Source organism: Leopardus geoffroyi, chromosome A3 (genome assembly GCF_018350155.1).
Source record: "Leopardus geoffroyi isolate Oge1 chromosome A3, O.geoffroyi_Oge1_pat1.0, whole genome shotgun sequence".
Classification (NCBI taxonomy): Eukaryota; Metazoa; Chordata; class Mammalia; order Carnivora; family Felidae; genus Leopardus; species Leopardus geoffroyi.
This window is the reverse complement of record NC_059336.1, coordinates 61682027-61708564: the sequence shown is the minus strand read 5'-3', so window position 1 is coordinate 61708564 and position 26538 is coordinate 61682027. Positions and strand designations below refer to the sequence as shown.

At 39.4% G+C, this 26538-nt stretch overlaps 1 protein-coding gene across 1 annotated transcript in view; it reads left to right on the top strand.

The window, feature by feature from the left end:
• Positions 1-26538, top strand: part of VWA3B (von Willebrand factor A domain containing 3B) — a 208361-nt gene that overhangs the window by 102006 nt on the left and 79817 nt on the right. The window contains 4 exon segments of the mRNA XM_045445795.1: positions 6802-6940; positions 8028-8159; positions 18561-18659; positions 26155-26337. Of these exon segments, the coding sequence (XP_045301751.1) occupies positions 6802-6940; positions 8028-8159; positions 18561-18659; positions 26155-26337 (553 nt within the window).

The following is a 26538-nucleotide window of genomic DNA, read 5'->3' as shown; positions in this document are numbered from 1 at the left end:
TTCCAAGCTGCTTTGATTCCAAGCAGACTTTTTAAAAAAGACAGCAAAGAAATGTGTCATTATGTTGGTTGTACATCACTATAGGAGACTAAGGAATGCTTCTGCTCATGTCTTGCATTTTTTGTGGGCCACAAACATATTGCAAATTGTATTACACCTGTCCTCTGTACTTGTATATTACATTTCAAGGCAACTGTTAACAATGTTGTGGAGTATTTTAATACAATGGAATAATGTATATTCAGCTAAAAATAACTTCATGTGGTCCTTGTCAACCTTGCTTGTTCTTAAAATCTGCCAGTGCTAATGCATCTGAGGTACTAATGCTGTGACCTCAGCATCAGTCCCATGGGGATGATCTACCTTAATGCTTTCACCTCCCTGATGCCAGAGGACAGCTTTAGACCACAAAGACCAAATCCATTTAGGTGCATGGCCTCTGAGGTCAGATGGAGCTGGATTATAATACCAGCTCTGCCACTTTCTGTGTGACCCTGGGCAAGTTAGTTAATGTCTTTGTGCATTGGTTTCTTCATTTATAAAGTGGGAATGATAATGCCATTTACAAATATGCCCTATGGATTATAGAGTATAGACTAGTACTCAGTAGGCAGTAGCCACTTGAAAATGAGAGTTCCTTCCATCCTTCTATGTTTTCTGCTATAAAATCACAAGCTGCAGACAACTGTGTGCCTCATATTAACTCTTCAGAGCCCCAGTTTCTTAAAACCCACCTGGCAGTGGGTAACTTAGAACAAGTAATCCTTGTGTCTGGAGTCTTCTGTTTATTGTTTTGGGGTTGACTTTTGGGGACAGTAGTTTGGACTTCAGGTCTGGGGAAAAAGGATGCTGTTTAAGACACTCCACTTGGTACCTGCCAGACCTATTTGTCCTTCTCCACCCACCAAGTGTTAGGGGTTGTTGGGAACTTCTCTCCTCTTTTCTTTTCTTTTTTTTTTTTTTTTAATTTTTTTTTTCAACGTTCATTCATTTTTTTGGGACAGAGAGAGACAGAGCATGAACGGGGGAGGGGCAGAGAGAGAGGGAGACACAGAATCGGAAACAGGCTCCAGGCTCCGAGCCATCAGCCCAGAGCCCGACGCGGGGCTCGAACTCACGGACCGCGAGATCGCGACCTGGCTGAAGTCGGACGCCCAACCGACTGCGCCACCCAGGCGCCCCTTCTCTCCTCTTTTCTATTCTCCAGAAGTCTTGTGGAGAGTTGGTATCATCTCTCCCTTAAATGTATGTAGAATTCACTACTGAAACAATCTGGGCCTGTAGTTTTTCTTTGTAGGAAAGTTTTTAATTATGTATTCCATTTCTTCACATACACATAGAAGTGATGTTAGTAATTTATGTTATCTTTATTTTAAGCCTGGTTGGAGATTATCCATTTTATTGATCTTTTCAAAGAACCAGGTTTTGGTATCAGTGGGGTTTTTTTCTCTGAATGGTTTTCTCCTTTTGGTGCCATTGATTTCTACTCTTTATTATTCCTTCTTTCTCCTTACTTTTAAGTTTCTTAAGATGGATGCTTAGATCACTGATTTGAGAACTTTCTAATATAAGCATTTAAATTTTCTTGGGATATTGCTTTAGCTGCCTCTCACATTATGTTGTATTTCATTACGTTCACTTAAAAATATTTTGCAGATTTCCCTTATAATTCTTCTTTGAAAAAAGGTTATTTAGAAATATGTTGTTTACTTCTCAAGTATTTGTGGATTTTCCTGATAGCTTTTAATTGCACTATGGACAGAGGGATACTGTATGGCTTTAGTTCTTATAAGTTTATTGAGACCTATTTTGTTGCCCAGGATATGAAGAAAAACTACATATTCTGCTTTTGTTGGGTGGAATATACTATAAATATCTCAGTTCAAGTTGATTGATAGAGTTGTTTCAGTCTTCCATATCATTGCTGACTTTTTTATTTAAATTGTTCTACAAATTGTTGAGAGAAGAGCACTGAAATCTCTAGCTATAGTTATAGATTTGTCTGTTCTTTTTTCGATTCTGTCATTTTTTCCTTCATGTATTTTGAAACTATTAGTAGGTGTATGTACAGTTAGGGTTGTTATGTCCTCTTGATGAATGAATTCCTTTAATATTATTAAGTGTCCCTTTTTATCTCTGGCAGTATTCCTTTTTCTGAAATCCTTTCTGAAAGGATTTTTCTGAAATCCTTTTGATTTCTGGACAAATCTGCTTTGTCCAGTATCAATAGAGCTGCTCCAGTGTGTGTTTTTTTTAATATATGAAATTTATTGTCAAATTGGTTTCCATACATCACCAGTGATCATCCCAACAGGTGCCCTCCTCAATACCCACCACCCACCCTCCCCTCCCTCCCACCCCCCATCAACCCTCAGTTTGTTCTCAGTTTTTAAGAGTCTCTTATGCTTTGGCTCTCTCCCACTCTAACCTCTTTTTTTAGCTCCAGTGTGTTTTGATCATTTTTTGCACAGGTTCTCTTTTTTCTATCTTTTTACCTTTACTTGCTTGTGTCTTATATCGAAATAGGTTTCTTAGAATATATATGGGTATTGTTTTTTAAATCCAATCTGTCTCGGCCTTTTAACTCCATATTGTTCTCCAAAACAGATAGACAAGGAAACTAAGATAATACATAATACAGGGAGTAAAAAACAAAAACAAAAAAACAAAAATAAAACTTTGGAGAAAACCAACATATTAATATTCTCAGAAAGACAGAAAATATTGCCCTCAGAAAGTTCGAAAATATTGTTATACATACATATAGATATTAAGAATTACAAGAGCTCTTCAAAATATGATAGCCAAAATAAATGATTCAATGGGAGAGCTGGAAGATGAAGGCAGTCTCTCAGAAAGCAACACAAGCATCCTGTGGTTGAGGTTAACATACATGTGTACCTACAAATAGATAGCTTATAGACATATATAAAATGAAGGGGAAATCTCACAAAAAATTTCAGAACTGAGAGACATGTAGTTCCAAACTGAAAGAAAGTTGCAAGGAATGTCTTGAAAATGAGTAAAAAGACCTATCCAGCATACATCATCACAAAATTTTAAATACTAGAGACAAAGAAAAAAATCCTAAAATCTTCCATTTATCCCCTCCCCAACCTCTGGTTGGTTTTTTTTTTTTGTTTTTGTTTTGTTTTTTTTTTGTTTTTTTTTTTTTTTGGTTTGTTTCTTTTTATCTGTTGGTTCCTTTCACCCATTTTTCCCACCCTGCCTCTTGGAGTCATCAGTCTTTTTGTTCTCTGAATCTATAAACTTGTTTTTTGTTTTTCTTTTAGATTCCACACATAACAGAGATGATATGGTACTTGTCTTTCTCTGTCTGACTTACCTCACTTAGTGGAATGCCTTCAAGGTCCATCCATGTCATTGAAAATGGCAAGATTTAATTCTTTTTATGGCTGAATGATATTCCACTGTATATATATACCACAATTTCTTTATCCATTCATCTGTCAGTGGACACTTAGGTTGTTTCCGTATCTTGGCTATTGTAAATAATACTGTAGTGAACATGGGGCTGCATATATCTTTTCAAGTTAGTGTTTTCTTTTATGGATAAATACCTGGAAGCAGAATTGCTGCAATGTATGGTAGTCCTATTTTTAATTTTTGAGGAATCTCCGTGTTTTCCACGGTGGCTGCACCAATTTACATTCCCACCAACAGTGTACAAGGGCTCCCTTTTCTCCACATCCTCTCCAACACTTGTTATCTTTTGTCATTTTAATAATAGTCATTTCTAATCTCTACCTTTTTATTGGAGTATTAAGATCATTTCCTTAATGTGATTATTTATTTAGTTGGATTTAAATCTAGATCTTGCTATTTGTTTTTTGTCTTACCTGTTCTTTGTTTTCTTTTTACTCTTTTTCTACCATCTTTTGTTGGAGAGTTTATGATTCCATTTTATTTCTACCTTTGGCTTATAAACTCTCCCTCTTTATTTTGTTTTGTTGTATGTGTGACAGCATTAGCATTTACAATATACATCTTTAAATTACCACAGTCTACCTTCAAATACTATTTCACTTCATCTATATCATAAAAATCTTATAACTTCAATTCCTCTCTTCTGTCTTTTCTATTGTTGTCCTATACTTTTTTTTTTAAGTAGGTTTCATGCCTAGTGCAGAGCTCAGTGCAGGGCCTGAACTCAGAATCCCGAGATCAAGACCTGAGCTGAGATCAAGAGTTAGATGCTCAACTGACTGAACCACTCGGGCACCCCTATTATTGTCCTACACCATATTTCCACATATGCTATAAACCATAATGTATTATAAATAATCAAATTTTGTATAAATAGATTTAAAATGAGAATTAGTGTATTTTGTATTTATCCACATATTTGATATTTCCATACCTCTTTATTCTCTATATTTATCCCAGTGCAGGTCTGTTGATAATGAATTATTTCAGCTGTCTTAGTCTGAAAAACTCTTTAATTTCCTTTTGTTTTTGGAATATTTTTTGTTTTGCTTTATATAGAATTGTAGGTTTACACTTTATATTTCAGTACTTTAAAAATCTTTCTCCATTATCTTTTGGTGTGTTTGATTTATGGTGAAGTCTTCTGTTATTTTTATGTCACCTTTGGATGCTTTTAAGACTTTTTTCTTTATCATTGGATTTCAAATTATATTATGATGTGTATTGGTGGTTTTCTTTTTTTCCATTTTTCTTCTTTTTGGGTTCTTTGAGCTTCTTGTATATATTCATATATTGTTTTATCAAAATTGGAAACATTTGGCCGTATTTCTCCAAATATTTTTCCTGTTTCCCTCTTTCTCCTTTTTCTTAGTTTCTACATATATGTTAGACTCCTTGACATTGTTCCATGAGTTGTTTATTCTCTACTTTTTGTTTTTTTCTCTGTTTTCATTTTATTATTTTTATTTATTTTTAAAAATGTTTTTATTTTTGAGAGAGAGACAGACAGTTTGTGAGCTGGGGAGTGGCAGAGAAAGAGAGAGAGAGAGACATAGAATCCAAAGCAGGCTCCAGGCTCTGAGTTGTCAGCACAGAGCCTGATGCAGGGCTTGAAATCTACAAGCCATGAGATCATGACCTGAGCCAAAGTTGGATGCTTTACAGATTGAGCCACTCAGGCTCCCCAGTTGTTTTCATTTTAAATTGCAATGTCTGTCTTAATGTTCCCTGATCTTTTCTTCTGCTAGTGTCTGATGTCTATTAATACCATGTAGTATATTTTTCATTTTGGTTATTGTGCATCTCTATAAATTCCCTTTTATATTTTCTATTTCTGTCCTCATTTTGCTTATACTTTACCTTGTTGAAAATATGGATTATGTTTATAATAGGCTATGTAACATCCTTTTCTGCTAATTCTATCATTTGTATTATTTTAGGGTCTGTTTCTGTTTATCTGTTTTTCTTCTGGTTGTAGATCATATTTTCCTGCTTCTTTGTATGCCTGATAATTTTTTACTGAAATGCAGACATTTTAAATTTTACATTGTTGGGTGCTGGATTTTGCTGTATTTTAAAATACATGTTCCATGATGCAGTTATGTTCCTTGAAATCACGTGGATCCCTCTGGGGCTTGCTTGTAAGTTATGTTAACAGGTCCAGGGCAGCCTTTAGTCTGGGGCTAATTTGGTCCTACTACTAAGGCAATACCCTTATGAGGACTCTACTTGATGTCACATGTATTATGGAGCCTTTCCCACTCAGGTTGTTTGGAAGATGAACTAGCCCTGGGTAAGCTCTGAGGTGCTGATTTAGTTACTCCTTTATGGTGATTTATTCCTTGGTTTTAGTAGTTTCTTCACATGCATGCCCTGATTATTACTTAGCCAAAATATTTTTTTTAATATTTCTTTTATTGAGAGAGAGAAAGGGAAAGAGAGAGAGCAAGGGAGAGGCACAGAGAGAGGGAGACCCAGAATCCAAAGCAGGCTCCAGGCTCCGAGCTGTCAGCACAGAGTCTGTGCTGATCTCACAAACCATGAGATCATGACCTGAGCCAAAGCTGGATGCTTAACTGACTGAGCCACCCACGTGCCCCTACTGAGCCAAAATCTTTAGGGCACTCTCTGCAGATGGCCAGAATGCATTCTTTCTCCTGTTTTCTCTCTCTGTCCATCCCTCCCCACCCCCTCTGCTTCTATGCAGCAACCTCTTCATCAATATTTTGCCCTACAAATTGTAGTTACCTAGGCCTTGGTGAACTCTGAACTCAGTTTCAAGGATTTTTTCCCTCTGCCTTTCCCCTTACCCCAGGTCTCGCCTTGAACTTAATTTACATCCTGTTATGGGAGTCTGAGATCCCATCACAGAAGTAGTCCTTCTCCAACTGCCTGATGCTTAGTTATTATAGGGATCTGGGGTTGCTTGATATTGTCTATAGGCTTCACTGAAGCTTCAGGAATGTGCTGGCATTACTAGCTTGACTGCAGTCAGCAGGGTTAAAAGAACAAATGGTCTGAAGTCACTGAGGGATTGAAACTATCAGATGACAGGAAGTAATTTACTTCTGGCTTTGGAACCCAGTATTGGATTTATTTTTCTGTCCTATTGATTTTCCTAGTTCGGTTTTACATGGATTGATGATGGATAGTGGAGGTGGGGGTGAACAAGGGAGCCAGCTCAAATGTAGGATTTTTCACAGGAAACCTTCCAAGTGAGTAATCCACTCACAGAAGATTGTGCATAAACAATATAGTACAGCTTGGCCTCTGTAGATGTATTATTAAGTTCTTAGGAAGACCTGTCATTGCCACAGGCTGTAAAAATTCACTTTCAACCAATTTCCTGCCTAGGATTAAGTGGCTGCAGGATGGAAGTCAAATCCTCTTTGGAAAAGTACGTAATGATTTTGTCTACGTCCTCATTGATACATCTCACTCAATGAAGAGCAAACTGGACTTGGTGAAGGACAAGATCATCCAGTTTATACAGGTTAGATGGAGCTGTCAGGTTCATGGATTTGGGGGGCCTTTGTGTCATGAATGCATCTTCAGCAGCCTTCATCTGCATTGGTTCTGCAAGGTGCACAGGTAAGATCTGCACTCAGGCATCCACAGGGAAGCCACTTCAGATAAAAGCTCTCTTTTGCCAGTTAGAGATTCATCAGTTCTGCTTTGCAAGCAGACCCTTCCCGTGGCAGGGTCTTCTGTAACAGGTGGGATACTAAGGGAGTTTCAGTGTCTATCGCTCCAGGTTTTCTCTATCCTGAAATCTGTGGTGTGCCCACATCTCCATCGTTTTCCAGATGCTCTTTAGCTTGGCATTTTTATTTTAATTTCCAGTGTTTATTAGGGGTGTTGCATGCATTGGCCCCAGAACTGATGTATGTAGGCTGATGGTTAGGAGCTTCCAATTCTTATTCTACCTGTGCTGTGACCCAAGGCAGACTGCTCTGAGTTGTGTGACCCAAGGCAGACTGCTTCCACTTCCTAACTCCTAGAATGGATATAGCGGTACTGTCACAAATGAGTAGTATTGATGTATTACCACAGAAAATAATTGTGGGGAGTGTTCACAAATACAAAATACAGGTTTTATTTTGATAAACCTCTACTGGAGAAATGTGGGTTGGTGGAAGGCAAATAAAAAGGTATGTAACCAAATGCTAGCCTTAACAAAAAGATGATGGCCAAAATGATGATGGCATTTGGGATTTCTTTTCTTTAAGCAGATTGCATTTAGTTTGTGTATGCAGTATACCATTAATGTCAGTATTAAAGGCAACATTTAAGGTCATATTATATATAAAAACACACACGCATATATATGTGTGTGTGTGTGTGTGTGTGTGTGTATAATATATTCAGACATATATACACTTGTAAAAGCATAATATCCAAACTGTGTATAAATTTTGTTTAAATATTTTCTGAAAAGATTTTCTCTTTTGAATGTAATTTTTAGCTTCCAGATCTGAAAAGAGATTTCATAGTGATTAAAATGTATCAAACTGTGGCCTAGCCTAACCTTTTCTTACATCTGAGTGGTGTTTTGGTTAAATAATAATTTTCTCTTACAGGAACAGCTGAAATATAAAAGGAAATTCAATTTTGTACAGTTTGATGCTCAAGCAGTTGCTTGGCGGGAAAAACTTGTTGAAATCAATGAAGATAGTTTGAAAGGGGCTCAGTCCTGGATTAGAAACATCAAGGTAAGAAAGATGGAGACTGGGTCTGGGAGAAGAAGCCTGACTTGATCACCTGCTGAGTTAATTCATGCCATGGAAATTCTTGAGAAAAGGATTCTGAGCCCTGAGACAGCAGGGTTTTCACACAGACACTCATTTTGTGTACAATGGTCACATGAATCCAAGCTCATGAGTCACTGTCTTAACATTTAGATAAGCTTCTGTTCACAGCACACCATTTTCAGATATGCCCTTGGCTCTGATCTCACCCCTTTATGAAGACAAATGTCAAAATTTAATTTTTTTTGTACTCAAACATTCAGATTTGATCCTCCTGAAACCTCATTATTGTTTCAAATGATATATTGCAGCTATTTTTAACAGTTGACTTTGTTCAAAAGTAATGAACTGGTGGGTGGAAGCACACAGTACAGTGTGACTGGTTAAGACTGAAAGCGAGGAGGGAGAGAGTGGCGGAGGATACAGTGAGAAAGGGAAATCATTTCTTCAGGACTGCCTTTCATTGGAGAACTGCTCTTGGCACTTAGACTACTGGGAAGGAATTTCCTTTCTTTGAATTTTCTCTTATCATGAACTTACCTTCCTTTTTTAAAAAGGTCTTTTTCCAGAACCACAAGCATTCCAGATAGTTGAGATACACTAAAATTGAAACTAAGGGCTTTTCTCAAAAAGTCTAATGTAGATCATAAACATCTTTAAATAGTTCAGTGCCTGAGTGTCCCAGATTTGACAGGAAGCCACAAATGGACATTAGCAGAGCTCCTTGAATATTGGGACATACCAGATATGCTGTCATTGGGATATACCAGAGTTCCGTTAGGATTGATTCTTTAAAAATGGGAGAAGGAAGAAATATGTTCTGTAAGAAATTATGATGCCTTAAGATCTTGATCTAACTGGCTATCTTATGCTGGGAAAGAATATTCAATTCACACCCAAGTTGATAAATTTCCAGGATTAGCCAGTGAAGTTACTTGGGATACATGTTCCCTCCTTTGATGGACTATAGGTGATTGTTAACTCAGAGCCCATTTATTTAGAGTTTGTCATAACAGATATCATATATGCAGTCTCATTAGATTAAAACACTAACAGGTGCTGCTTTTTATAGAAATCACTAATGAATAGAACCAACTACCTGAATGGCTAAAAATATAACTAAAATAATTATTTGTAAAGTATAATTCTGTTATCTTCAAAAATCTTCATCAAGGCTCCCTTGCTTGCTGAATGTGCAAAATTTATTTTCAGGAAAACCACATTTCTCTATATTCTTTTGACTGGTTAGCTCAGGAATCAACCCAATAAATTCAGGATACCACTAGAGCTTCTGAAACTGCCTTGTGCTGGTGTTGGAGCAGTAGTTCCCCAAACAGGCCTAACCAGTCCTGAGGTCAGAGGAGCATAAGCTGGGGCTGAGTCTGCCCAGTAGTTGGGGGTGGGGGTCTGGCCCAAGGCTGGGGGAAGCAAGGAGGGAGCAGGTGCAGAAGAGGCACCAACTTCTGACCATCTTTCCCATGATTCCCAGTCTGGCTTTCTCCTAGCTTTTCTACCGTCTTTGCAACAATCCCTGAACAGTGGGATTGTCAACAAGACTATTGAGATAGAGCCTAGAGAGAAGAGTTGTACTGTTTACCATCTGAGCTATATTTCTGCTATCCAAATGTTGAAGCAGTTTTTTGGTGTTTTTTTTTTTAACTTTTTAATTTGAAATCATTTTGGACTTATGAAAGAGTTGCACAGATAGTACAGAGGGTGCCTGTAATACCCTTTAGTTAGTTTCCCCTAATGTTAACATCTGACGTAAACATAGTTTAATTGTCAAAACTAAGAAAATCACACGGGTGCCTGGCTGGCTGAGTTGGTAGAGTATGTGACTCTTGACCTTGGGGTCCTGAGTTTGAGCCCCCGTTAGGCTTAGAGCCATTTTTTTAATGTTTATTTATTTATTTTTGAGAGAGAGAGAGAGAGCACAAGCAAGGGAGGGGCAGAGAAACAGGTAGACACAGAATCCAAAGCAGGCTGCAGGCTCTAAGTTGTGAACTATGCTGACAACTTAGAGCCTGACACGGGGCTCAAACCCATGAACCACGAGATCATGACCTGAGCCAAAGTCAGACCCTCAACCAACTGAGCCACCCAGGTGTCCTGACTTAGAGCCTACTTAAAGTAAATAAATAAATAAATAAATAAATAAAATCTATTTAAAGCAAAGCAAAACCAAAAACTAAGAAAATGACAATGCCATTATTAACTATATTACAGACTTCATTCAGGGTTCATTAGTCTTTCTACTAGTATTCCTGTTCTGTTCCAAGATCCAATCCAGGGTCCCATATTGCATTTATTTCTTAAAAGTTTTATTTATTTATTTATTTATTTATTTATTTATTTATTTATTTATTATTGAAATATAGTTGACATACAGTTTTATATTAGTTTCAGGTGTAAAATATAGTGATTTGACAATTCTCTACATTATTCAGTGCTCCACATAATAAGAATAGTCACCATCTGTCACCATATAATACCATTACAGTATTATTGACTCTATTCCCTCTGCTGTGTTTTTCATCCCCATGACTTAATTATTTGGTACCTGGTAGTTTGTACTTCTTAATCCTGTTCACCTGTTTCACCTGTGCCCCCACATTACGGTTATAGTTGCAGTGTCTTCTCAGTCTCTTCCAGTCTGTAACACATCCTCAGTGATGCCTTGTCTTTCATGACCTTTTGATCATGTGTTTTGCAGAATGTCCTTCAATCTGGTTTCATCTGAATTTTTTTCTGATGGTTAGATTGGGGTTAGAATACTGCAGAGGTTATGTGTCCTTCTCAGTGCATGATGTTGAGCAGTACATTGTGGTGATACACCTTACTACTAGTGGTGTTAACTTTGATCTCTTGGGTAAGGTGGCATCTGATAGGTTTCTCACCTGTAAAACTACTTTTTTTTCTTTTTATAGATAATACATGTTTTGGAGGAGATAACTTTGAGGCTATGCACATATCCTTTATGTCTTGAACTTTTACCCACTAATTTTAGCACTCAATGGTGGATCTTCTCTATAGCACTTATTAATGTGCTGTTCTAATGGTGACTTTCTATTCCCTCTATTCCTTTTACATTTATGTGTTGGAATTCTGTAATGAAGAACTTCCCCTTTCCCCCTCTTATTTATTCATTCAATCATATATTTATTTCATTATGGACTCATGGATATTTATTTACTGTTTCACTAATAATTCAATACTATTGTTATTTATTTTGTTACCAAGCTTGTTCCCACTCTGGCCATTGGGAACTCTTTCAGGTTGCCCCCTGTGTTCTTCACATATGCATCTATCTTTTTTTTCCCTTGAATACTTGTTTATTTTCTGGCACTATAGATATTTCATGATCATCTTATATTTTCCCACCTCAGTCCTGGAGTTTACCACTTCTCCAAGGAACCCTTGTTTCTTTTATTAGAAAGTGGTATTTGAAAACCAAAATCTGGGCACTTAGGTATGCATATTTGCTGCTACTGGACTCACTGCTTCTAGGCTCTCTCAGTGGACAGAGATGGAAAATATATGTATAATAGCCCATCAATCCATAAACATCTATATTCCTGTATCTATTTATCTATATTTTCATTAAAAAAGGAAAATAAGGGACACCTGTGTGGCTTAGTTGGTTAAGCATCTGACTCTTGATATCGGCCAAGGTCATGATCTAATGGTCATGGGATTGAGCCCTGCGTTGGGCTCCATGCTGAGTGTGGAGCCTACTTGGAATTCTCTCTCTCCCTTTTTCTCTGTCCTTCCCCCGCTCACACATTCTTGTACACGTACTCTTTCTCTCAAAAGTAAATTTATAAATGTAAAAAGATAAATAAAACCATGAGTTCATACTAATAACTCTTTACTCCAATCCAGAGCCACAGAAATTATTTGTAAAGAACGTATTTGCTTATTTTTAACTTCTTTGACCACGAAAAACCTGGTTTTCGTTATCTGTAATGATTTAGTTATTTGTTAAACCCTGGTATACATATAGTTTCAGAATTTCTAACCCATACTCTGAGAAAAACACTTATCAGCTGGGGTACAGTGTTTACACATAGTTCTTTCTCTCTTTAGCCTTACACTATCCAGTCAAAAAACTGTTTCCTAAAGTTCTTAAAGTCAGGTACTTTTTTACTCAACTACCTCAGTGTGATTGTATCATTCATTATTAATATGTTGACTTCCTCCCTCATCCTAATTGAATTATATTTTAATTTGCACACAGCAAAAGCACTCTTTTTGGTGTATAGATCTATGGATTTTGACAAATCTAGAAAGTCATGTATTTACACCTCTCTGACTGAAGGACTGGTGAAAGGTAGGCCCACCAAAGATATAGTGGGACTCCCCAAACTCCACAACCCAGACCCTGACACGTAGTCTAGTTCATTGGAAGCAGTGGCAAGAGTAAAGCCATGACTGTATCAGTCCCTGCCTTACAACTCAGATCCTGTCAAGTGGTCCGGTCTTCCAGCAGCAGCAAGAGCAGCAGAACTCCAGCTGCCCGGTTGCACAACCCAAGTCTGGCAGGCAGTCTGATCCACCAGAAACAATGGCAGCAGTAAAGTCCTCAGCCACCCCAGCTTCTATGTCACAACATTGTGGCATGTATGAGCAGTCTGATCTTTGGCAGCAGTGACAGCGGCAATATCCAGACTGTCTTAGAGTGCACTCCCCACGTGGGGTACTGGCAGGGGGTCCCATACAACTGCTGCAGTGGCAGCAGCAAAGTCCTGGGCATTTCTAAAACCAGGTCACCTGTAGATGGTGTGACCAGCCAACAACAGCAGAGTCCCTGACTGTCCCAGCTTCACAACTGGGGCACCAATGAGAAGTCTAATCTTCCAACAACAGCAAAGGTGAATAAAGCCTTGTGTCTTCCTGCTCTCAACTCAGTGGCATAAGTAGAGCCAGGTTCAGCAGCTTCTGCTCCTATACCCCAGAAGGTCACCTAGCACCAATAGGCAGCCCCAAAACATGGCTTTTCTGGGCTTCCCACAGACAGCACCAAATAGGAACTGAGTGGGAGACCCAGCAGCGCAAGAGGAACAAAGCAGACCAGAGTAGGATTGCATAGAGTAGAAAATTAAATTGTCATTGGAACTAAAGCCCAAAAAAGTAGACTAAAATAAATATACTAAACCTGAACAGGGTGACTGCCTGCTAAATAACATTTAAATGGGAATAGTCTCCTAACATAGTGACCAAATTGTCCAGGACATAAAAACCACTCGTCATACCATGATCCAAGAAATCCACATTTCAATGAGAAGAGCAAACCACTGATGCCAGTACCAACAGAGCCTCGGAGATCTCTGGGACAGTAAAAAAGATGTAATATTCATGCCACCATAATTCTAGAAAGGATAGGTGAGTGTGGGACTGAAAATGTATTTAAAAAAAGCAATAGCTAAAAACTCCCCACATTTGGTGAAAAACATAAAAACTACAATTCAAGAACCTAAGCAAACCCCAGACAGGGTAAAACCAAAGAAATCCATACCATAATACATTATATTTAATCTTCTGAAAAGTAAAGATAAAGAAAAATCCTAAAAACAGCCTAAGAGAAATAATGCATAAGCTATAAAGGAATACAAATTCAAACGGCAGCAGTTTCTCATCTGAAAGTATGAGACCAGAGGGAGGTGGCACAACATTTTTCAAGTGCTGAAAGAAAAGAACTGTAAGCCATGAATCGTCTATCTGGTGAAAATATCCTCCAGGGTTGAAGGAGAAGGAAAATGAAGAGAATTTATTGCTGGGAGACCTACCTTTAAAGAATGGCTACTGGAAACTCTCCAAATAGGAAGAAAGCTTGGACCTTCAGAAACGAAGAAAGAACAGCGGAATGGGTGAATATAGAAGTAAACATAGGAGAGAATCTGTAACATTATGAGTTTCTTTACTCATGTTTTATGGTGCCAGCAAAAGTTTAACACCATCTATATATATGATGAATATAGAGGAAATACTTCAGACAATTATATTTTTTTTTTAATTTTTTTTTCAACGTTTATTTATTTTTGGGACAGAGAGAGACAGAGCATGAACGGGGGAGGGGCAGAGAGAGAGGGAGACACAGAATCAGAAACAGGCTCCAGGCTCTGAGCCATCAGCCCAGAGCCTGACGCGGGGCTCGAACTCACGGACCGCGAGATCGTGACCTGGCTGAAGTCGGACGCTTAACCGCCTGCGCCACCCAGGCGCCCCCAATTATATTTTTTAAATGGCTACAGTAAAGGTACCTAAATGGAAGAATAATTTTTACACTTAATTTGAAGTGGTAAATTATCAGTATCATTAGACTGTGATTAGTTACACATATGCTTAAGAAAGTACCTAGAGCAACCATGAAGAAAACTACATAAGACAATACACTCAAAAATATTACAAATAATCAGAATAGAACATTAAAAATTTTCAAATAATCCACAGCAAGGCAAGGAAAAATAAGATAAATGAGAAACAGGAAATACACAAAAAAACAAAAATGGGAAGCTTAATTAAATATCAGCAATTACATGTAAATGGTCTAAATATACCAGTTACATGACAGATATTAGAGAGTAGACAAAAACATGATCCAACTCTATGTGGTCTGTAAGAAACTCACTTCAAAAATAACAACATAGGTTGAAAGTAAAAGGATGGAAAAGATATAAACACTAATTTTTTTTAATCTGGAGTAACTCTGTTAATATCACATAAAGTAGACTTTAAAGCAAAGAGAATTGCAAGAGGCTTAACATGATAATAAAAAGATCAATCCAATGAGAAGATAACAATTCTACCTACAACTTGTGGTGAGTATAACATATAAACTTGTCCAATCATTATGTTGTACACCTGAAGCTAATGTAACAGTGTGCGTCACCTATAACTTACAAAAAAAGAAGATAAGAATCCTAAATGTGTATGCACCAAACAACAAAGCTTCAAAATACATGGAACAAAATCTGATGGAGTCAAAAGGAATAATGGACAAATCAGCAATTATAGTTGGGGCCTTCAGTACCCCAGTCTTAGCAATTGATAACACTACTAAAGAGTCAGCAAGGATTTGGAAGAACTGAACAATACCTTCAACTAACCATATCTAATTAACATTTATAGAATGCTCCACCCAACAACAGAATACATATTCTTTTCAAACAAACATCGGACATTCACGTAAAGAGACATATCTTGAGTCATAAAACAACCCTTAGCAAATTTAAAAGAATTGATATCACAGAGTATGAAGTCACACAGATGTCTCCTGACCATAGTGGTATCAAACTAGAAATCAATAACAGAAAGACAACATGAAAATCTCAGGACACTTGGGAATTAAAGAACAGGCTTTAAATAATTCACAAATCAGAAAGAATGCCACAAAGAAAATTTAAAATCTCATAGAATTTAATGAAAATTAAGCAAAACGTGAAAATTTGGGAAGATGAAGCTAACACAGTGCTGGGAAGGAAGTTAATGCATTAAAAGCCTACATTACAAAAGAGGGAATGATTTCAAGTCAATGATCTTCTTATATCAAGAACCTCTGGTCAGTCTTTTCAAGGATGTTTATATAGCAAACTGCCTGAGAAATTAGAGATAATGTCTCCTTTCAGGGCAGAAGGTGACGTGTTGATTATCCAGTATAAAGATAATATCTAACTCCAGAGCAAAGGACAAGCATGGACTGTAAAGTCCATGGACTGTAAAGCATGGACTGTAAAGTCCATTATAGAATATACAGTTTCCTAAGTTCAGGGTCCCTCTCCTTTAACACAATCTACTGTGTGTGCAAGTGTCACTTAGCCTTCTTCACATCACTCTATGGGAATTGGAACTCAGGAAACTGGTGCCAAAAACTGACATTCTGGCTACTGCTATTGCTGTGAGTAGTAAAGTCCTTCGTCAGTGACCCAAGAGTCTTGAATCTTCTGCCAGCATCCATGTTAGTCTGCAAGTAAGGGAAAATTGCAGACCTTTCACAATTCTTGATGTATATTCACTCAAAAACCTGTAAGCAAACGTTTGTAATAGCTTTATTTATAAACACCCAAAATGGGAAATGACGCAGATATCCTTCAATAGGAAAACAATGGATAAACAATTTTACATCCATACATTGATATACTAGTCATCAATAAAAAGGAACAAACTCTTGATTCATGAAATAACTTGGGTAAATCTTAAATACATTTTGGGAAGTGAAAGAGGCTCAACCCAGGAGGCTACATACTATGGGGAGGAGGTAGAGGTTGGAGTCCAGCTTCTCCACTTGAACTCGGAGGGGTGCAGCATCTCATTACTGCTGGGTGGGTGTGAGCGCTGTTGGGCAGGGAGGGCTTGTTACACTTGGTAAGGATGAGAGTCTTGGCTCACTACTTGGCTTTTTCTGCCACAACCCTGGTAGAAGTATCGGGGCACTTTATTCATTTATCTGACTTGACCTTCTTGGGTCCATGGGTTCATGTCTGTCATTGTTTTAGGAAAACTCTCAGCCATTCCTTTTTTCATATATTTCTCCTATCCTGTTTCCTTTCTTGTGTTTCCAATTATGCACATGTCAGAATGTTTGATACCATCCCACAGCCCTTTGATGCTCATTTCTGTTTTGATTTTACTCTTTGTATTCATCTGCATTACTGTATTTTTGATTTTTAGTGTTTCCATTCAACTGTTTAAGGTTTCCATCCCTGTGCTGAAATTACCCATCTGGTCTTTAGTGTTGTTCACCTTTGCCATTAGAAGTTTTAGTGTATTAATCACAGTTATTTTAAATTTTCTTTCAAATAGTTTCAACATCTGTGTCATATCTGAGTTTGTTTCTGAGGAGTGTTTTTGTCTCTTGGTAATATGTTGTTTATTTCTTTTTAGTATGCTTTTTTTGTTTTGTTAAAAGCTGGACTTCACATGTAGTATATAGAGACTGAGATAAATATTATTTATGTCTGGAAATGAGCATACCTTTCTTTTTGAGGGCAGAGGGGTAAAATTAATCCGGAGTTGGGCTAGGTTTGAGGTTTGTTACTGTTACCAGTAACAGGCCCTCACATTTTTGTAGTACTTGGGGTCAGGGTGGGGGAATGATATGCTAGAGACTTGTTTGTCAGTGTCTGCTCCACCCTGTGATTTTGATTTTCCCTTCATACTGGGCCTCACACTGTAACTCTCTTACCAGTTCCTTGCCAGTCAGTGTTGGTAGGGGAACGTAGGGTGGGTGTTCTCTGAATGAGCCTTAATCTTAGGCAGGCTGGTGTCCCAGAGTCTAGGGAGTGTGTTTTTCTCAGTAGTTCTGAGCCCAGAACCTAGCCCTGTTCCTTTTCCAGGAGTGGAGGGTTTGGAGAACTTCCCCCAGCTCTCCTGGATTTTCACCAGTACCCTAAGGGTAACTCTGTTTGTTGCCCTTCCTCCCCGTCCCCCACCACACACACAGATACATACACACACACATTAGGGCTTTTGTCCCGAGGGTGAGATGGAGGAGAAGGGTCCCTGTGTCACTGTTCTCCCCCAGTTCTGCACCATGTGGGAGACTTTCTTGAGCACCCTGTGGGCTTTGTGGTGAAAAAGCCTCCAAGAGAGTGCAGATTCCCCTATATTTGTGGCCTGTGGACCTTTATCTTCTCACCAGTATATACCTGGCTAACCTCTACCAGTTCACCAGTCACCCCAGCCAACCTCTTCTTACTAGTGTCTGCCGCATCTCACCCCAGAAGCCAGTGCTTGCATCTCGCCAGTCTCTGCACATGCCTGTCTGTCCTCAGGTTTGGGGCAAGTTGATTGCCCTGTGACCTAAGCATCCTAATGAGCCTAACAAAAGGCATTTACTTGCTGTTTGTCTGGCTCCTTTTTGTTACAAGGCTGGCAGTGGCATTCTTTCCAGTGCTCTACATCCTTGGGCAGAAACTGCAGGGGTTTTAAAAACTTAACAGTTTCTTTGCTGTACCCCAGATTGCTGATGTTAACACACTCATGTTTGAATAAATCCTGGTTTGCCCTGCCAGGCTTATATTCAGACTGTATGTTTAAGCTGTGTTGACAGCCGAATGAACAGTAACTGAGTTAGTTACACAAAGATAAAGTTGCATTAAAAACTCTGTCATCAGGACAGGAAATCCATAGTCCTGGCTTCTAGCTGTCCTGGAATTGTCTGGATAGAGGCTTTTATAGAACACCCAGGGATTTGGCTCCTTGGAATTCCTGGGCTTAAATTATTATCTCGATATAATTTTATCTTTTATTTTGCAAGTACTTTTCTATCTTTTTTTGGAAGCAGAAAATAACTTGTTTGTGAGATCTGTTTTGAGACTCAAGTATGTGCTTGGTATCTTTCTCTCTCTCTCTCTCTCTCTGTTATAGATTGGAAGTTCCACAAACACCCTAAATGCTCTGCAAATTGCTTTCGCTGATGAAGAAACACAAGTAATCTACCTTTTGACAGATGGGAGACCTGATCAGGTACTTACCAAAGTTGGGGACACAGACAGATTCACCGGTACCCTTTGAATGCTGAGAATGAGTTTGAGGGACTTTTATAACTGCCATTGAAAAGCTGTTGAGAGATGGTTCCTTGGCTTAGGGACCCAGAACTGAGGTGAGAAAATACACTGAGGAATTCTTTTGTCTGCTGAAATGCAGAGGAGAATTTATGTGACAGCAAATGTTGTCTGGTTAATGCACCACACACCCACAGGCCTGGAGACCAAACCCATGAAAGGAGATATCCACCTTCCACTGAGGACTGGTTTATGTTTTATTACAAACTAAGAGTAAGGAGATTCTTTTTTATTTTTTTTTCCTTCGGGGACTCCAAATCTAAACATGTCACTGCACAATGTCCTTGGTTTTACCCCTAATTTTAACTTAGTAATCACTTAAACAAAAGCATGCCTTTCTAGTGAAATGTTCTTTGTTTTGCTTAGCCTGACTGGAAAATATTTGAAAAGTTTTAGTGGAGTCTGTTCATCTTCTTTTGAGCTTTGTGAATGAAAGACTAATGCTCTGGGCATTAAATAAACATACGGATTTGCAGGCCAGTACAATGTAAATGAACCGCTGAAGTGAATTAGTATCAACTTGCATCCTTCATTGTGAGGTGTTTGCATGTGAAGAGTGCTAGGCAAATACTGTAAAATATCCTACGTCAAATGGTCCAGGGCTTAAATAGTAAAGCAACTGGATTTTATCACAGCATTAGATTTATGGCAGAGAAGCTATATGTAAAGTGAAATTTTATTTTGAATGATTTTCCAATCAACTTCACTATGCTTTCTGTTTAAAAGCAATTTATTGTGCTTTGCTTATGCTTCATGTGTGTTGCCAAGGTTTGAGGCTACAAAGATGAATAACATCTTACCCCTGCCTTAGGGGCACTTACACTTTGGAGGATGTGCTGGACATGTATGGTTAACAGTAATATGACACAGGGTGTGGGGTTGTTTGTGCTGTGAGATGTCTGGGAGCTGAGTGATGAATTCTGCTGTACAAGATGGAGAGAAGGCTGGGAAAGAGTCCACTGAGGAGGGGGCATTTGAGCTCTGTCTGGAAAGAGGAGAAGTAATTTCCTTTTAAATTATGTTTTTATGTTTATTGACTTTTGAGAGAGAGAGAAAGAGAGAGAGAGAGCGAGCTGGGTAGGGACAGAGAGAGAGGGAGACACAGAATCTGAAGCAGGCTCCAGGCTCTGAGCCATCAGCACAGAGCCTGATGTGAGACTTAAACTCACAAACTGCGAGATCATGACCTGAGCAGAAGTCAGATGCTTAACCAACTGAGCCACCCAGACACCCCAGGAGAAGGAATTTTCTAAACAGAGATTATTGGTGTCTTGGGCAGAAGGAACAGAAGTGTGGAAGTATGTGGGCTACCCAGAGAAACAATCTGAGAGCAAGGGCAATGACAGAAGAGTGTCAGGGTTGAGGCTGGAAAGTTTGGTTGAGGAAGATTATGAAGGTCCTTGACGGCCACCTGGAAAGAGTGAGTGGGTTTTACCACAGTAGGGGCTGTAGTGGGGCAGGTGGTCCCATTCACCTGTACTTCAGAAATGTGCCTCAACAGTGCGAGGGAAAGACTAAATCTAGATGGGAGCTGGTGAGGGCCCACCTCAGGTAGGAAACAGAAGTGGGGAGGAGAGGACTCTCCTCAGAGATGAGATAATAGAAGTAGCATCAAAGGATGTGGGGACCAGTTTGGGAGCAGAGGAGGATGGAGTGAGGAGAAGATAGGACCAAGAGAGAAAGGCATCATGATTACTGATATCTGGTTTATAATGATTATGTTAGTAACTGACTTAAATTTAAATTTAAAGAAGAAGCAAGCTTGGGAGTTGCTGATGGAGGAAGCTGAATTTGAGCACCTGTAATCCATGGATGTCCAGAAGCCTCTAAAAATATGGGGCTGGTGTTTGAGGAATATGGGGGCTAGAGATTATGATTTGAAAGTTATCTGGACAAGGGAAGGGGTCTTTTCTTTTTTAATAAACTCTTGCTGATTTTACTCTTTGCACTATAGGCAATTTAGAAAATATAGATAAGCATGTAAGCATAAAAAAGAAAATTTAACTCAGTCATAATTCAATTTTGTTTTGCTTTGTTTCATCTAATATATGCATTTTTTGGCAAGTCATGAGAAATTCTTCCAAAACATCATTCACAATGACTCCATCATATTCCATTATATAAATAAATTTAATATAACTTCTACCTTGGAAATTAATTTTGTTTATTTCATTTTGAATAGTAATGAATGTAGTGTAATAGTATACCATTCACATGGTATTACAAAGGTATACAAAGATATACCTAGTTACAAAGGTATAAAGGGCATGCAGAGAAAATTCTCCTTCCTACCTCCTGTTCACTAGCTAAGAGGCAATGTATGTTACCAATTTCTTGTATCTTCTTTCAGGGATTGTTATGCAAGCAGAAGTGTATTTATATATACTCCCTTTCATAAATATATAAATGGTAGTGTATTCTGCACCTTTATATAAAACAATATACCTTGGAAATTGCTTACTATCATTTCATAAAGAGCTTCCTCATTTTTTATAGGTGCCTAGTATTCCATCACATAGCTAAATTATTTAGCCATGTGTCCTGGAGATGGACATTGAAGTTGTTTTCAGTCTATTATTATATTATTCAGTGCTTCTGTTATACACGATGCTGCAAAAGTAACTGTTCACATGTGTTTTGCAGATGTATAGCTATAGCATAAATTCTGAACAGTAGACTCAGTACAAAGGTATATGTTTTGATAGATACTTCTAAATATCCCCCAGAGAGGATGGACCAAGTAACACTCCTGCTAGCAGCATATTGGGAAGGATTCTTGTCCTATGGTCCACCATGTTGGGAAGGATTCTTGACCTACAGTCTGTCATTACTTCTGAGAGTCTGGAATCTTCCGAGAGTATATGCAGAATGTCCTTGTACATTTCTCTGGGGAGAAGATCTCTCGGTTTCATCAGAGGGTCTGTGGACCACTTAAAGATGAAGGACTAAGGATATGGATGATAATTGGAATTAGAAATATACCGGCGACCCAAATAGTAATTTATAAACTCCTAGTTAGGCATTTTATGTTCATATCTGCATTTTCCTCACATGCAGTCTATTTCTCTTGCATTACCCCTCAGATTCTCTCAAAAAAGCAAACGAATATTTGATATTCATGTTCTGTGTAGAGGACATTAAGATGTATCACACAATCTCCATTTCTTTCTGAATTTTCACTGACTTGGTAGGACCTGAATATGTAAGGCCAAAGCTATTATTCCCGATACTCAGCAGAATTTTCTGCTTGAAAGCATACACAGAGATGCTATTCAGGATTTAATTCCATAGATACCAACTTACTGCTTGTTTGTTAAATGTCTGGGGAAGAATTATACAGCAAGACAAGTCTTAAATTAACCCAGTGAAAAGAATTCTAGTAATATTCATCTTCATTAAAATGGAATTTATAGGTGTCCTTTGATGGGCATCTCTAGGTGCAAATGGACACTGCAGGGCCTCTGCCAGGAGCAGCCCAGCACATCTTTGGCCATTGTCCATTTGGGGACTTCTTTGAAGTTAGGGACTTACCCTGGTAGGAATCAAGAAAATGGGAGTGAGGAAGGCTTTTGCACCATTCCAAACAAAGAGAAATGAGTAAAGCCTAATATGAGGTATACCAGGGATGGGGACATAGAGAAGGCACAGAGTGAGCCACCTGCAAAGCCATACCTCCTTCAGGCAGTTGGGAGAACTGATCCTTGCCTTTCTTGCCACCCCAGTTGACATTTGTGGTGAAAGGGTCATCTGGCTACTGTGTAGACTCAGAGAAGAGAGAATTGGGGAGAGTCTCTCAGGCACACTGCTTGGCCTCATTTAGGGATTGATGGGACCTCCATGAGGAACATATGAAGGAGTCTTGGGCTGTGAAAGGCTTCCTCAATGTCATGCAGGGGTTCCACATGGAAAGGCCCCGCTACTTTCTTAGACACAGAGCTGCTAGAATAAGTGTGTGGAAGGAGTCAGGGTCAGTCAGGCTGGTGTGCGTGAAAGGTTTACTTCCATGTTCTGAGTCTTCTCTTCAAAGCTGTGAGAACATAAACTAGGGAAAGGAATCCTTGAGTGGGGTGCAGGCAGGAGGTCAGGAATGGCCGGTTTCCGTTGCAGGGATGGAGCTCCTTCTGCAGTCCAGGTGTGCCTGCACCCTCTGCCTAGCTCTCCCAACACCACATTGGGTCCAGTTTAGCAAACACTACCTGAGGCTGGGTGAAGGTGGGGGGTTCACGAGAATACACTAACAGACTTTCTCGTGCCTGCGCTCTCTTTAGCTGTATGGAATGACGGAAATAGCTTTGGAGCTAGAGAACAGGGTTCGAAGCTCATCCCCAGCACTGCCCATCTGTATGACCTTGGGCAAGTCCTCTACTGTGAATTTCCTCATCTGTGGCTTAGAACTAATACTCCCTATTCGTGAGTAAATGAGATGATGTTCCCATGAATGCATTCCACAGATATTTACTGAGTACCTTTTATGTGCCAGGCATTGCTATCAGTCTAGAATACAGTGGTAAGCAAGATGAACCTGTCTTCAGTGAAACTTATGTTTTATAGGGAAATAGGCAATGAGCAAATAAATATATGAAAATGTCAGGTAGCATATGAAAAGCTGAAAATGCTACCCACAGTACCTGGCACCCACAATCAGTACTAAATCAATGTTAATTGCTTTCCCTTCCCAAATATATCAGCTATAAGTCAATACAGGAATAGTTCCTGGCTAAAACTCTACAAAATTAACAGAATTTAGGTCTAGCATATCCAGTCTGGTATCAGGGGTGGTGGCCAGGAGTCCCTGGTAAGAAACAAGGATAACAATAGCCCCACCTCAGAGGGTTGTAGGGAGGATGCAGGCAGAGAGCATAAGCAGAGCTCTTAGTGCTTGGTATACAGTATGTACTCAGAGATGGAAGGTAGGCTGAAGGGAGGGGAGGCAGCAGAGAGGACTTTGCTCTGTGCTTGCAGTTGACAAGAGGGATGAGGTCAGCTCAGTTAGGTTGCTGTTTGGTTAGGAAACCAGCTGATGGCCAGAGGGGAGAGGAGAGAAAAAAGGATGAGAGGTGGAGGTGGGCTCATGGCCAGGGGCAGGCTCAATTGCTGCAGCCAGATCCAGAGACTGAGGCTGTGTGTAAGTGGTGGTTGGAATGAGGCCAGACCTTGGGGGACCACTTAACCAGTCACCTCCCTGGGTGGTGCGTGAGCTGCACAAGGCCAGCCATTGGTGCATCCCGAGTCCTCTCTCCCTTATCACTCTGCCTTTCCAGGGCTCATAAGATGAATATAGGAAGGGTTAAAGACCAAATGATAGGAACTAGAAGCAGAGAATAGAAACTGGCTGAAGGAGCCAGCAAGTTGGGTCAATCAAAGAGGGACTCCTGGCACTTGGAAACTTAGAGGAAGTGGGGACAGGACAATCAGAAGCAGTTTCTGAAGGTTCCTAGCTGGGCTGTGGTTGTGGTGGTGGAGAGATGACAGAGGAATTCATCAGTTCATCTTTTCTGAGAGCCAGATAATGTTAACATTACTTGACAGTCGATCCTTACCAAGAGACAGTTTTTTTTTAGAGATATCTTTTTAACGTTTTTTATTTATTTTTGAGACAGAGAGAGACAGAGCATGAACAGGGGAGGGTCAGAGAGAGAGATGGAGACACAGAATCTGAAACAGGCTCCAGGTTCTGAGCTGTCAGCACAGAGCCCGACACGGGGCTTGAACTCACAAACCGCAAGATCATGACCTGAGCCAAAGTCAGACGCTTAACCAACTGAGCCACCCAGGCGCCCCTAAGAGACAGTTTTATTGCAAATGAGGGGAACAAACAGTCTGGCATTGCTTCTAATACCAAAAATTGGCTTTGAATTTCAGTCCTACCACGTAAGAGCTTGATGACCCTAGGAAACAATCTTTCTGAGTCTCAGTTTCTCCTTTGTCTTTGGAGCCCATACCCATTGGGCCAATTAGGGTTGCATGTTACTGGGGAGAAAAGCAGAGGAGCAGACAAATGACTGTAACAATGGAGATATTTATGTTCCTATGGATAAGAAACCCAGGGGTAGGTAGTCTAGATTCTATAGCTACTCACGGATGTCTCCAAGAAAACAAACTTCTTTTTATGTTCATTCTCTACCATCTTTGTTTATGATTTCCACCCTCATGGTTGTAAGATGGCTGCTCCATCTCTAGGGTGTGTCCATTTTCCAGGGGGAGCGGATGGAAAGGGGAAGGACATTAGGACATTAATGTTGTTGTTGTTGTTGTTGTTGTTGTTGTTGTTAAATCTTTGCCTTTTTACCAGAGAAAAGGAATCTTTCCCCTGGGACTTCCACCTGTATCTCAGTGGACAAAACTGGGTCACATGGCCCATTGTAGCTGCAAAAACATGTCAGAAGATGAATTTTTATGTGTATATGGTTGTTTGTTTGTTTTTTAACTGGGCACATTACTGTCATGAAAAGAAAACCAGGGCTGTGCCAGTAAAAAAAAGATGGGAGGAATTGATATTAGTAGACAACTATCCATCTTTCCAGCACTGCCTCACAGGATGATTGTGAGGACTAACTGGCATGTTATGCTCCCAGCAGAGTACCTAGCACGTACTAGGACCCTCAATAACCGTCTCTTCTTTCACTCTGTGGGAAACTCATTGACAATGGCGTTTCTGAGGCTGGAAATTGCTCTTTTGGAGTAGGTACTTTGGAAGCCACCTTGAGATCCAGTGGCCTCACTCTCTAGAATCCCAATAGCAAGGATGTTTTACCCAGATACTTTCAGTGCTCTAAAATATAACCCAGCACTTTATTATTATTATTTTTAAATATGTTAAGTTTATTTATAGTTTGCTGTGTTTCTTTTTTTTAAATTTTTTAATGATTATTTATTTTTGAGAGAGAGAGAGAGCATGAGCAGGGGAGGGACAGAGAGAGAGGGAGACACCAAATTTGAAGCAGCTACAGGCTCTGAGCTATCATCACAGAGCCCAACACGGGGCTCAAACTCATGGACTATGAGATCATGACCTGAGCTGAAGTCAGACGCCCAGCCGACTGAGCACCCAGACACCCCTGCCCAACACTCTAAAAGCATGAGCTTTAGGCTTAGGTGCACCTAAAATTGAGTGATTTAGTTAGTCACATCTTTCTTCCAGATTCTTTTCTCCACCAAATTGTGAGCCCTCAGAGGCAATGGCTGAGTCATTGGTCTTCATACTCTCACCACCTGGCATTGTTTGCTTTGTTTATTGAATTGACACCTTTCCAAGAAGCCACTCATCACTGTATAAGGAATTACTAGTTGAGAATCTCACTGTCTATAGCAAATACTAAGGACTTTCACATCTAATTTTTTCTTTCTTTTCCTCTCTTCCCATCTCCCTTTTTTCCCCTCAAAATGTATCATTTCAGCCACCTGAAATGGTTATAGACCAAGTCAAAGTTTTTCAGAAAATTCCCATTTGCACCATCTCCTTCAATTACAATGATGAGATTGCAAATGGATTTTTGAAAGAGCTTGCTTCTTTGACTGGAGGAGAGTTCCACCTTTATAATTTTGGCTGCAAAGATCTGTATCCTCCAGAGCCTATTCAGGTAAGAGCTTAATGAACTGAGAAGAGAGTGTTCATTCTGTACAGGCTGGAGGCCAATGGATAATACCTTAGTTGAGAAAACTGCAACCACAAAGACAACTTAGTCAAGCAAATGAAATCACTTAACCATGTACTCCAAGATGTGATCCAAGGACCATCTGAACTAAGGCATTTGTGAAAATGCAGATTTCCAGGGTCACAC